This window comes from Alnus glutinosa, chromosome 8 (assembly GCF_958979055.1).
Source record: "Alnus glutinosa chromosome 8, dhAlnGlut1.1, whole genome shotgun sequence".
Taxonomy (NCBI): Eukaryota; Viridiplantae; Streptophyta; class Magnoliopsida; order Fagales; family Betulaceae; genus Alnus; species Alnus glutinosa.
The window spans coordinates 1,612,469-1,625,711 of NC_084893.1; the positions used below are offsets into that span (position 1 = coordinate 1,612,469).

Consider the following 13,243-nt stretch of genomic DNA (forward strand, 5'->3'; position numbering starts at 1 on the left):
TTTGGATTAGAACCCTTTCAATTTTCTAAAAAGCTATACGTACGATCATAAATAATCTTATTTACTATTTCTAAATAATTACTTTATCAAAAAATAACAATTAAAAACTTTTGAAACTCTACAATGGATTATATATAGATCTTATTTTCTTAAAATTTTGGATGATAAAATATTCCCCAATTGATATATTTTGGCTGTCTATGTATAGCGTGCATACCACGAGTGGATTAGTTGATCTGAGTGACTAATTGAGATTTTTTTTTAATTGATTTTTATTTTTTCTAAGAAAAAAATAGTACCATCTTTAGATAAATGTTATAGACCATATATATATATATATATATTTTTTTTTTCTTTATTGATATAGCCGTTTAGGATATTGCATGCATGTTTAAAATCATATATGGTCTGTTTAGGTGTTGAATTTGAAAATTATTTGAATTTATTATGCGAAATATAAAGTTTGACTTTGTGAGATAAAATTTTAAAAAATAAAATAAAATATAATTTATTTATTTTTTAAAAATAAAATATTGTTTAGAATAATATTAAAAACAAACACACATTAATATTTACGCGCGCCATGCACCGTAAATATTGTGCGCCTACACCGACTTGCAAGCACGTTTAAAATGTGAATGCCATGAGTGCTATCAGCTACGTACCTACGTGCTTCGATCTGAAGCCGTAAGAATTTAAAGGCACGTTGAAAACTAAGCCAATGTGCTCGAGCTAGATTGAATTTGTGCAATCATTACGGCCGAAATCAACTACTAGCCAAAATGCTCTAAAATGCTTATGGTATATATACATTAATTTTATTTTTTATTTTTTTAAAAAAATAATTAATCCCTGTTTTAAAATTAGATAGTTTTAAAATTTCATTACATTATAATTTCTTATTTTTATCAATTATTACATTTTAAAAGTGATAAATATTGATATGATAAAATTTTAATGGTTAATTCAAAAATGATAATTAAATATTTAAAGAAATATATTTGATATAATATTCTAAAAATTATAAATAATAAAAAAAAAATCTTAATTTGTATACGTACTTCACACTTTTCAGAATTCAGACTGCATAATTATGCCAATAACAGTAATGTATGAGTTTTTTTTTAAAAAATAAATAAAAGTAAATTATGAGGGACGGTATATATATATATATGAATACTTATTTGTTTTTTAATTTTTTTTTTTTTGTATTTATTTTTAAAATAAAAATATTAACAAATAATTCAACCTCACAAATTGACCTTATAGTAGAATTATATTTTTAAGAATAGTGGTTAACAACAATAATCGAATGACTTTTGTTTTTTTTTTTTGTTAAAAAAGTTCGAATTTTAATATAATTGTATACTAGAAACTAATCTGTTTTTTTTATTCAATACTAGAAAACCTAACCCCTTCATTGCAAAAGGGTCTGAGTGCGCGCTAGTTTTACTTATCTAAATTGACCCTAATTAAGATCAACATTAGACTATAAAACTAAAAGTCTACACCTAAAACCCAGTGCTCAAGATCCCATGGGATAATTTAAACTTCTTGTAAGGATTTACTTATTAAAATAGTTCAAACTTCAAAGCATTATATTTGCATAAATTAAGGTCACGCGCGTGGACCCATTAATTAATTGAAAATATTAAAAAAAAAAAAAGAACCCGAAAAAATCCGAAGTCGGGGGAGGAAGGTATTTTCGCCGTAATATATTTCAGAGACGTCGTTCATATCACCTTACCGACCCCACTCGCCGTTTTTCCATTTTAAGCTCGTGAACCATGTGCGCGCCCACAGGCCACAGTCTTTTTGCCCTCAACAGCCAAACCCTACTACTACAGTCTTTCTGCCTATTTCTCTCATAACTTGTGCCTTAAGCAAACACACACGTGTGTGTGTATATATATATATATATAATATAATAATTTTACATGTCCGGCCACCTAGTCGTTTATATAGCGTCCTTTTCGTCCACATTTCTTTGATAAAGTCTATCACTCTTACTGACTAAACCATTAACCATGTTTATCTTTCTTCTAGCGTTCATCTCTCTAGGGTTTTTCCTTCTCTCTTCCTTCTTCTCGTTCATCCTCCAAATCCATCACGATTGTCGGAAATCGTCCACCAGTACTCATGGCCCTCCTTCGTACCCAATTCTTGGCTGTCTAATCTCTTTCTACAAAAATCGCCGACGCCTCTTGGACTGGTACACAGACCTCTTATCTAAGTCACCCACACAGACCATCGAGGTTCGCCGGCTTGGTGCCCGACGGACTCTCGTCACCGCAAACCCTGCTAATGTCGAGTACGTGCTCAGGACCAACTTCAACAACTTCCCCAAAGGCAAGCCATTCACCGAAATCCTCGGGGATCTTCTCGGCTTTGGCATATTCAACGTGGACGGTGAGTTATGGGCCACTCAGCGCAAATTAGCGAGTCATGAATTCAGCACCAAGTCCTTGAGAGAGTTCCTTGTCAAAGTGCTTGAAGATGAAGTCGATCATCGACTGGTATACTACTATTAAATCACCATTTATTCTAAATATTTAAGTTGACAAAAAAAAATTAAATTATTTATACTCTGTCATAGGTACCATTGCTTGAGGAGGCTGCTGAGAGTGGGAAAATCCTGGACTTGCAAGAGATATTGAGAAGATTTGCGTTTGACACCATCTGTAAGGTGTCGTTGGGGACAGACCCGTGTTGCCTAGACCTATCGCGGCCGGAGCCGCCGCCACTTGTAAAAGCCTTTGACAGAGCGTCCGAGATAAGCGCCATGCGTTCAATGGCCCCGGTGTTCTTGGTGTGGAAGATCAAACGCGCGTTGAACATAGGCTCGGAAAAGAAACTCAAAGAAGCGCTCAGCGTCGTGCATGGCTCTGTGGCCGAGATCATACGAAACAAGAAGCGAATACTCGAAGAAGATCAAGAAAACATGTACAAATGTGACGGCGACTTGTTGTCGAGGTTGTTGCTGGCTGGTCACGACGAGGAGGTGGTAAGAGACATGGTGATAAGCTTCATCATGGCCGGACGAGACACCACGTCATCGGCCATGACGTGGCTGTTCTGGTTGCTTTCTAAGTACCCAGCCCAAAAACAACTCATTCTAAACGAAGTGAACTCGGCACTTGACAATGGTGAAAAGCCACTGGACTTTGAAACTCTCAAGGATATGAGGTTCCTAAAAGCTTGTTTGTGCGAATCCATGCGGCTCTACCCACCCGTTGCGTGGGACTCAAAGCACGCTCTCGCCGACGACACGTTGCCTGATGGGACTTCTGTTAGGAAGGGAGACAGAGTCACGTTTTTTCCTTACGGGATGGGAAGGATGGAGGAGCTCTGGGGAAAGGACCGGTTCGAGTTTAAACCTGACCGTTGGTTCGATGGGATCAACGGCAGTGGAGAGCTGAAACTGGTGAGTCCGTACAAGTTCCCCGTTTTCCAGGCCGGTCCGAGGGTGTGTCTCGGGAAGGAGATGGCCTTTATACAGATGAAGTATGTGGTGGCTACAATTCTGAGGCGGTTCGAGTTCAGTCCGGTGTGTGAGAACCAGCCGGCTTTTGTTCCTTTGTTGACTGGTCATATGGTCGGTGGGTTCAATGTCATGGTGCGGAAGAACAGTGGTGGCTGTGGTGAGCCAATGGTTGGAACTTAGATTGGCCATTTTCCTTGGGATTGGAATCCCTTTGCATTGCACTTGTAGAGTTAATTAGTATTTGGGAAAACCAAATTAAGCCACAGTATTAATTGTTCTTTTTCCAATGTTAATTCTATTTCTAAATCCCAGCTTCGGAATTTTGTTGATACTTAATTATATTGGAAACTAGGGTTTAATCAATAAGAATTGGAATATGCCCAATAAAAAAGAAAAATAATAATAAAGTTTGTCCTAATCTTAACGGATCTAATTTAAATTGAATTTGAAATCTAAATGGACTTTAAAAAATTACAATTAAATTTGCAATATAATGCCCGTATATGTTGTCATATCACATATGATCAATTTTAAGATGGATCCTGGCCTTTAGAGGCCAATAAGACAATTTTTTATAATTAGGATATATGAAAGCATTTTTATTTTTACCTCTCACTAGTCCAAGATGTGAGATAATCTTAACGTGGAATTTGTAATAAGGAACGTGTTGTTTGTGTATTTTATGACAGAAATATGAGATCGATGTGTACTATACAAAAGTTGTGCACAGGGACCCTATATGCAAAAAATAAATAAATAAAAATCAATTTGTAATTTAGTCTTGTGTTTTGCAATAGATACCCCATTTAATCAACAGTTCTTCGATGGAAAATCACACCTAGCTAAGAGAAAGACAATAAAAAAATTAATATGGTCAAGTTTAATTAGTTCAAACGCTATCTTTTTAGGATGAATATTTTAAACATTTTAATTTAATTAGCCGCTAAATTAATAGAACTATAATCCTATGAAAAGACAGCCAATGAATCAAAGCTTAATTTCCGCACAAATTAAATATTCTCAATATATACTACTACTTGTGCTTCGAATTGCATTCAGATGCTGTCTACTTTTACTGACTTTGGCAACCTATCAAAATCGAAGTTACAGCAAAAACATGACATAGACGATCAATTCGAGTGATCATTATTAATGTTCTAGGCATATTATCAACCTTTGAACAATGATCCATCGATCGATGCGTGTGCATGCATTCAGACCAAGAAAAAAGAAACTTCTTCTAATCCTTTTCCTACAATATATCATAATCATAATTGACTTTACTATAGCAAGCCCTATACCAGTTGAAATCTTATTCCACATTCCCACGTCCATAGCCAAGAATTTATCGGAATTTAATTTATTGTCCACCAGTGTTTTACTCTAAGTATCCACACGTCACGTCACGACACGACAGACACCCGTATGCGCCAAAAACTAAATTCCAGCATATTTTGCTATATATATATATGAATGTGGGCGCTGTTTTATCGCCGGAATATGTAGTAATTTTGGTCCTGCAGTAATCGATTTGTAGCATGATAAATCACTTTAAAGTTTTCTTTTAAATTCTTTGGAACTCAATCTATTAAAATGCATTTGATGATCAATTAAGTCAATTTAATAGATTAGATTAGAAAAACTCCCTTAAACTCAATTTAAAGGAAAGTTTTGTCATAATCATACACACATAATTATAAATATTTACAGACACGCTCGTATACTTTTCCATATCATCTAGGCAGTCATTGTCAATTAATTCGAAGGAAACTTTAGGTGTGTACGTATATATCTCGAAATTATGATCGTACATGTCACAATCTTTGATTTGGCTATTTCGTATGGAAGTTAATTTTTTCCAGAGTTGGAATTAAATTCCAGATTAATTAGGGTTAGCATAAACTTTTTCTAACTTTCACATATATATATATATCAATTATTGAAGTACTCTTGGGGCCCGGGCAAACGACTGTGCTTTAATTTGTCCATTAATTTGACAGGAATATGCATGTGTCCCTCATCACTCCAAACCCCACGTATCCTCTTTTATCCTTGGGTTCCCAAGGATAAGATCGAAGGGTACGTAGGACCTCGATCTAGCGTTTATTTTCACAAAAAAATAAAAAATAAAAAATAAAAAAATAAAAAAATCTCTTTTAGCTGGTAGCGAAGTTGTAATTGTTGTTGCAAAATACATCTCTTTTTAAGGGTCAAAAAATTCAGAGAAAAATTTCGATATATTCCTAGTATTAATCTCATGTAAATTTCCTTGCGCAACGAGGGTTTTTCTCTACCCTATTAATTATTTTATCTCTTTTTGAGTTGTCTTGCAATCTCAATCAACAGGTTTATTTACTATCATATGTTGTTAAAACAATTTTTATTAATTTTATTAGAAAATGACTTACACAATAATTATGTAATTGTTGTGCAAGGTCTTAGAGACATGGGATAGGTCCCATCCCATGTCAAAAGGAAGAAGGCGACATTGATTTCCCAATTTTGGTCCACACTCGACACCGATCTTCTCTCAACCAAACTGAAAAAGCAGGTGAGTGTCTTTTTCATTCCTTTTTTGTGCTTTCTATATAGTTTAAGGTTTGTCGGCATTTGGGTTTTGAACAGCGGGTGTGTGCACAGTAACTGTCGGGTTTTTGGGGGTTTCGGTTGTATGGGATTTGTTTACTAATTTCTAGGGTTTTGGGGTTGTTGGGGATTTGGGATAAAAGCATTACAACTGTCGGAAATTTGGGGGTTTCGGTTGACACTAATTTGAGTTGAAGGTTTATTTTTTTTGTTTGCATATTTTAATTGTGATTGGTGATTTGTTTCCTAATTTCTAGGGTTTTGGGGTTGTTGGGGATTTAGGATAAAAGCATTACCACTGTGGAGAATTTGGGGTTTCGGGAATTTGGGGGTTTCGGTTGACACTGATTTAAGGGTTTGTTTATTTGTTTGCTTATTTTAATTGTGCTTTAATGACATAGCTCAAATAGAAAATACAGTGGACTTTATGTATGCTTCGTAGACACTTAAAATACCCAAAGCACAGAAAGTGTATCATGAACACATCAGAATGAGAAAAATAATTTTACATTTCAACCATATTATGTAACATACCCAAAGCCACAGAAGAAGAAACAAAATTAGATTCTTCTTAAATTTATCCCAAGAGCTGGTGGTAAAAAATGCTTAGGGTACATAACCTCATTGTTGTTCCCAATAGATTCGAGTCAAAGTAAAATCAATTCAAAGGCCATCTAAAGATGCCAGCCATGTTAAGGATACAAGCCTACCCAAACCTTCTATAGAATAGAATTACTTTTGTATAGGATGCCATATGTACATGGCAGACATACCTATATGCACAAAGATACATAGACAACTCAGTCACTTTCCCCCACGCCAAAATTTTTTTTATCAAATAAGTCCTTCACCTTTTCACAAATAAATAAATCACAGCACACAGAAGCCAAAAAAAAAAAAAAAAAAAAAGGATGCATAATTTATAAAACATTCTAGTAGGTTAAAGTCAGTCCAATCATAAACTAATCAAGGAAGAAATAACTCAAAACATTCTAAAACTAACCAATGGTGTAGTCCAAGCATCCAAAGCATATGCTTTGAAGATAAAAACCCCACACACTAAGGTCCCCTCAATCTTTTACCATTTCTAGTTGGTTGCATAATATAGTGGTCTCATATTCTCTCTTGGAGCATAACATATTAATTCACTGGGGGCATATTGAGGGCAGTGGGTTCATAGCTTATTTTTCGCTTGATGAATTATGTTGTAAATGTAATGTAATATAAAATTAAAATTGTATACTAGTGGTCCCCTAATCCAATTGATAATGTGATATTTTTGCATGTGTAGGATGAAATTGGTGTTTGAGATAAATTAGGGGGGTAGGTTCGACAGAGCATATGGAGTCATCTATTCGGGGGGTGAAATAGTTATTCATCCTAAAAGTGTTGATCCGGATAGTTTTACTTTTTCTATGCTTGAGTCTATTGTAGAACAATATGGGTACAATCCGGGTGACTTAGTTTATTTTAGAGACCCCAATAAAGATCTAGTTGTGGGTTTGCATCTAGTGTCATCGGATTATGATGTGCATTATATGTCATCGGTACATATAGAGAACAATGTTGTTGAACTGTATATTGTTTCTTTCCAAGATGATGGGGATGGGGAAGGTTGGTAAGATGATGAAGATGAAGATGTTCGAGGTAGGGTTGCTCTTAATGATCCATGGTGGGATGATAAAATTAGCGATGATGAAGATGTTTTTGAAGTTAATTATGATGTGAATAGGGTTGGCCCCTCAACTTATGAGTGTGTGGAGGGTGATAGGGAGAATGGGGATGGGGATGGGAATGGCAATGGGAATGGGAATGAGGATGGGGATGGGTTTGAGGGTGCTGGAGTTAAGGGTAGGAGTGGGCCATCTACATCTGACCACGGCATGCAATCATTTGAAGATGTTTAGGTGGTTAACAATGATTCTGAAATGGGTAGAAGTGACATCCTGTTGTCACCACCTATTAGTGATGATGATTCTGGTGAGATTTCATCTAATCTTGGTTCGGAGTTCCATGCGATGGACCTTGTCAATCCAAGCCTAAAGTTGAAGATGAAATTTTCTACTTTACAGCTGTTCAGAGAAGCTGTTAAGCAGTACAATGTACAAAGGGGCAAAGACATTCAGTTTGTAAAAAAATGAAAGAGCCAGATGTGTTGCAGTTTGTAGAGATCCCTCTTGTGACTACAGAGTCTATGGTAGACAGATGAGTGATGAGCAGTCTTTTGAAGTAAGGTCCTTAAGACCTAAACACTCTTGTACTCGTGTATACAAGAGCTCAATTGTGAAGTCTAGGTGGATATCAGATAAGTTGTTTGACAAGTTTAAGATTTAACCAGACATGCCACTTGAGGTGATACAAGATGAAGTGAAGAGAAGATGGAACGTAGAAATGGCCAGGAGCCAAATATATAGGGGTCGAAGAAGGGCAGGAAAGTAGATTTTTGGTAATCTGGGTGAACAGTACGGCAGGTTGTGGGATTATTATGAAACTTTGAGGCAAACAAACAAGGGCAGCTGTGTTATGATGAAGGTTGAGAGACCTACCCCTGACTCATAACCTATGTTCCAAAGACTTTATATGTCCCTTGCAGCCATGAAGCAAGGGTTCATTGAGGATTGTAGGCCTGTTATTGGCCTGGATGGGTGCTTTCTAAAGGGTCCCTACAAGGGAACACTACTAGCTGCAGTTGGCAGAGATGCCAACAACAATATGTACCCTATTGCAATTTTCGTTGTGGAAGCTGAGATAAAAGAGAGCTGGACTTGGTTCTTGGAGTGCCTAGTTTCAGACCTTGGGTCCCATGCGAGGCATGTTAGGCCTACTTTCATTTCTGTTCGACAGAAGGTTAGCTTTATTACTTACATGACTTCTTCTTCTTTTTTTAGAATTATAAATAATTTTACATTTCATTTTACATTTTATTACTTACATAACTTTACATTGGAATGATGTAGGGTCTTATTCCAAGCTTTGATGTTGTTATACCTACGGCAGACCACCAGATATGTGTAAGGCATCTATATGCCAATTTTCGGGATAAAGGGTTCAGGGGGGTGGCACTGAAGGAATTATTGTGGGCTGCAGCATCGTCTTACACTGATATTGAGTTCAAACATCACATGGAAGAGATTAAGAAGTTGAATCATGCGGCCTTCAAGTATCTAGAGAAGATTGATCCCAGTGAATGGTCAAGATCATGGTTCAGTGAATATCCAAAGTGCGACCTTCTTGTCAACAACATCTCTGAGTGTTTCAACTCATATATCCTCAAGGCTCATGACAAGCCGATTTTGACAATGTTGGAGATGATTAGGAAGCAACTTCAAAGAAGGTACCAAGTAAAAAGAAATGACATTAAAACTTTGAAGGGCAAGTTGTGCCCTAGAATTGTTGACAAGCTTGAGGTGATTGGGGAAGAGGCAACAAACTGTCTTTCCCGTTATGCTGGTGATGACCTCTTTGAAGTAGAGCAGGGACGTAGAACGTATGTTGTGGATTTGGGAAAGAGGACATGTGGGTGCAGGAAGTGGGAGATGACTGGGATCCCATGTGCTCATGCACATTCTGCAATTACCTTCCATGGACACAAACCGGAGGATTATGTGGATCACTGCTATAGTATTGAGATGTACAAAAAGGCGTATGCTCCTATTATATATCCAATTCTGAGTGAGGAACAGTGGATTCGGACCCACCACAGTGTTTTGGAACCGCCTAGATTATGAGTGACCCCAGGCAGACCTCGAAAGGCTAGGACAAGAGCTCCTGATGAGTCAAGAGATCCGAATAATCCGAATAGGATGAGGAAGTTTGGATTGAGGGGTAAATGTGGTTATTGCAAAATGTTGGGCCACAATAGCAGGACTTGTCCAAGGAATAAGCAGTTGGCATCAAATTATAGGCAGACCGCAACAAAGGTTGAGTTGCCTACTCCACCCCCAGCCAGTTTGAGCTTACTACCCAATCATTTTACTGTTGTTGTTGATATTTACATGGTTTGGATTCCTTACCTTTTGCATTTTTTTTTTTTCATCATGGTGAGGTTCAGACACAGAGTGAAGGATGCAGCAGTAGTATCAGGGGGGGGGGAGGGAACAAATCCAGCGAAGAACATAAGAAGGGGAGGTGTACAACCACATAACAAAATAGTAAGCATACAGTCACACTTTTGAGTAATATATTGCATGCTTGCATGATATTGATTAATCTTATTTGTTTATGTTTATAAGACAAATGCAAGGAAAATTGTAAGTACAGGTGTTTCAACACCTAGTTGTAGTAGGAATACACAGCAACCCACTACACCACCTTCTACATCTGTGCAAAGAGATGTGGTATTTACCGAAAGAACTTTATTTTGGTTTTTTAATAAAATCACATGTGACATCCTGTTGAGTATTTATCATTCCAACTGACATTAAACCGATGGCAGGAAAATATTCCGAAATTAACACTATTAAGCTGGAACAGGCAACCTCTTGCACCTGCACCTAGACCACCACCACCACCAAGGAGGATGTTAGGCAGACTAAAAGTTCCAAAATATCCCAAACCACCAGTTTGGATTGACCTTACCGAAAGAACAACAGATGGATGTGGAGGGAAAGTGTATGGTAAAAACCTAGCAACCCCAGTTGTGAAATCGTCAACGATTGCCAAGGAGAAAGGAAACGGTAAAAGAATGGTGCATTCAATTGGGGAAGGGATACAGATCATGGACTCAAAGATGAAGAAGAAAAGGCCAGAGTGGAAGCATTGATTAGCTCTATTTATTTTTCTTTTTCTGGTGTAATGTTTTATTTCAGACAATGAAATGTGCAATGTAATTATGTGTTTAAAGGTAGGGTTGCATGGTAAAAACTGCAGGGTTTTTTGGACAATGTAATTATGTGTTTGGAGGTAGGGTTGCTGTTACGTACCAGATGAGATAAATGATGAGAATGACAAAGTTCACAAGTAGTCACGTGTCTTTGTTATTTGGTTATTATGTATCTTTATTATTTAGTTATTATTTATCTAGTAGAGTCTATCTTTAAGTAGGGGTAAATGGATAATATGTTATCCCTAAGTGTTTGAGTAATTAGGCACGTAATAGTTGCATGGTAAAAACTGCAGGGTTTTTTGGACAATATTATTTGAACAATGAAATGTGTAATGTAATTCGAACTACCCTTATCTATCCATTATGTGTTTGAGTAATTAGGCACATAACAGTTGCATGGTAAAAACTACAGGGTTTTTTAGACAATGTTATTTGGACAATGAAATGTGCAATGTAATTATCTGTTTCCATTAAGAATTTATGTGCAAATTTACCAAACTATAACTCATATCTCATATTAGGTTGGATTACCCTTCAAGCTATCCAAAATTTTAAGCTGAAAATAACCAAAAGATCAACAATTCTAAGACACATACAAAAAATAACCAACTACCAAATCACATACATCCCTTCGTGTTTAGGTTACAAACTTGTGTCCAAAAGATCAACCCTATACACATACAAAAAATGGCCTACATTACATCAAAAATGTCAACATTACAAAACAAAAGACCATTGTCTTTAAGGTAACAACATACGACCACGTCCAACTTCAAACACACCCTTTGAAGTTGATCCTGCCATAAAAAGGTATGCCACGATCAATATCCATGTACATAGAATTATTGTCCTATAATTATTCTTCATTGCTTGATAATTGATCTGCCCAATCTCGATTTCTTTACAAAGGGCGGTATTTTCAATCTCCATCTTCGCCACCGCCTTTGTAACTTCAGTTTCAACCATTATACGACATTGTTCAGCTGCTTCACTCTCCATCTTCTCCTTCAACTTTGCAACTTCGGTTTCAACCATTGTACGACAACGGTCGGCTTCTTGAATCAAACTTACATGTCATTCCCGCAAAATGCCTACTACTCTCTCTCTCCATATTGACACATTTTAGGATCAATCAATTCCCAAAAACTACATGCCCGATTTATCTACAAAACCACCCACACACAAAAAAAAAAAAAATAAGAACAACATTCCATCAACCCTAAAAACAAATTACCACACCAAATGTACCAATAAATTAGAACAAAACTGCACTTAAAATGTTAAACAAAACTGCACTTAAAATGTGAGGACCATTTTAATAAACTACATTTTAAACAACTACAACTACTAAGAAACTACATTTTCAATCATCTCTATTCTTATGCATTAACTATCACAATTTCATGCAAAAATCCATACCTACATTAACAAAACACTGAGGAACAGTGCATTAACAACTCAGTATTTTCCAAGAATCTCTATCAAGCCTCCCATAATTCGGCAGATTGATTGAAGCATTTCATCATACACCTCGTGTGCATATTTAAATTTTTGTTTCCTTTATACAAAAACTCATTAAAGAATTGCTTTACATTGTTCCAAAATCAAACAAACTCACAAATTGGTATTAATATTCCAAATCCAAAAGTCATGAACACTGCCCACTTTAATAATGGGCACAACCTAAACCCTAATTTTCAAAATAATGAAAATCTGCAACGTCCTCATCATATAAATTTACAGTTAATGAGAGTTTTAGACTTATACCTTGTAATTCTCGCATTTTCGAAACCTTCTACCGATTTTTTTTTTTCGGTGTACGAGGTTAACACACAAGCCGGACGCTCGCAATAATAGAGTGGCTTCACTGCAGATGTTGCCCAACTCGTTGAGGAATCCGAATAGCAGTCCCCGACGGTCTAGATGGTTGCATTATCGGCAATAGTAGGACTTCGAAACCTAATTTCTCCAGCTCCTATGGTCTGTTTCGGTGTGGAAGAAGACAAGAAATAAGCCTCATTAGGTCGACAATATAAGTGGAGTAGGTTAGATGATGTCGGGGGTACTTTAGGGATGAAAACTGTGTTAAACGTGACCGTGCACTGCACGTGACACGATTTCCGTCTAAAATGACAGGCATGTGGACGAAAGGTCCACGGTTGCACACAGATACAACTTCAGGGGGGCCATCTACCAAAAAGTAAACATTGGACGTCAAATTGCCAATGGGTTGATACATCAGGGGGGTAAAGTGTATTTTCCCCTAAATCTTTTATTAAGAGATGGTTATCAAGATAGTGTGGAGCTTATTCATTGTTGCCCGTAGTATTTTCTTTTATTAATTATTT

General features: G+C 36.6%; 2 protein-coding genes across 2 annotated transcripts; both read left to right on the top strand.

Annotated features, from left to right (window-relative positions):
* Positions 1-1,977: 1,977 nt before the first annotated feature.
* On the top strand, positions 1,978-3,790 carry LOC133875771 (cytochrome P450 94B3-like). Its single transcript, XM_062314004.1, has 2 exons — positions 1,978-2,516; positions 2,597-3,790. Exons 1-2 carry the CDS (start codon positions 2,028-2,030, stop codon positions 3,662-3,664), a joined length of 1,557 nt encoding a protein of 518 aa, XP_062169988.1. The 5' UTR covers positions 1,978-2,027; the 3' UTR covers positions 3,665-3,790.
* Positions 3,791-7,998: 4,208 nt separating this feature from the next.
* LOC133875097 (uncharacterized) lies at positions 7,999-9,798 on the top strand. Its single transcript, XM_062313101.1, has 3 exons — positions 7,999-8,182; positions 8,664-8,917; positions 9,028-9,798. The coding sequence occupies exons 1-3, from the start codon at positions 7,999-8,001 to the stop codon at positions 9,796-9,798; spliced, it is 1,209 nt and encodes a 402-aa protein (XP_062169085.1).
* The last annotated feature ends 3,445 nt before the right edge of the window (positions 9,799-13,243 follow it).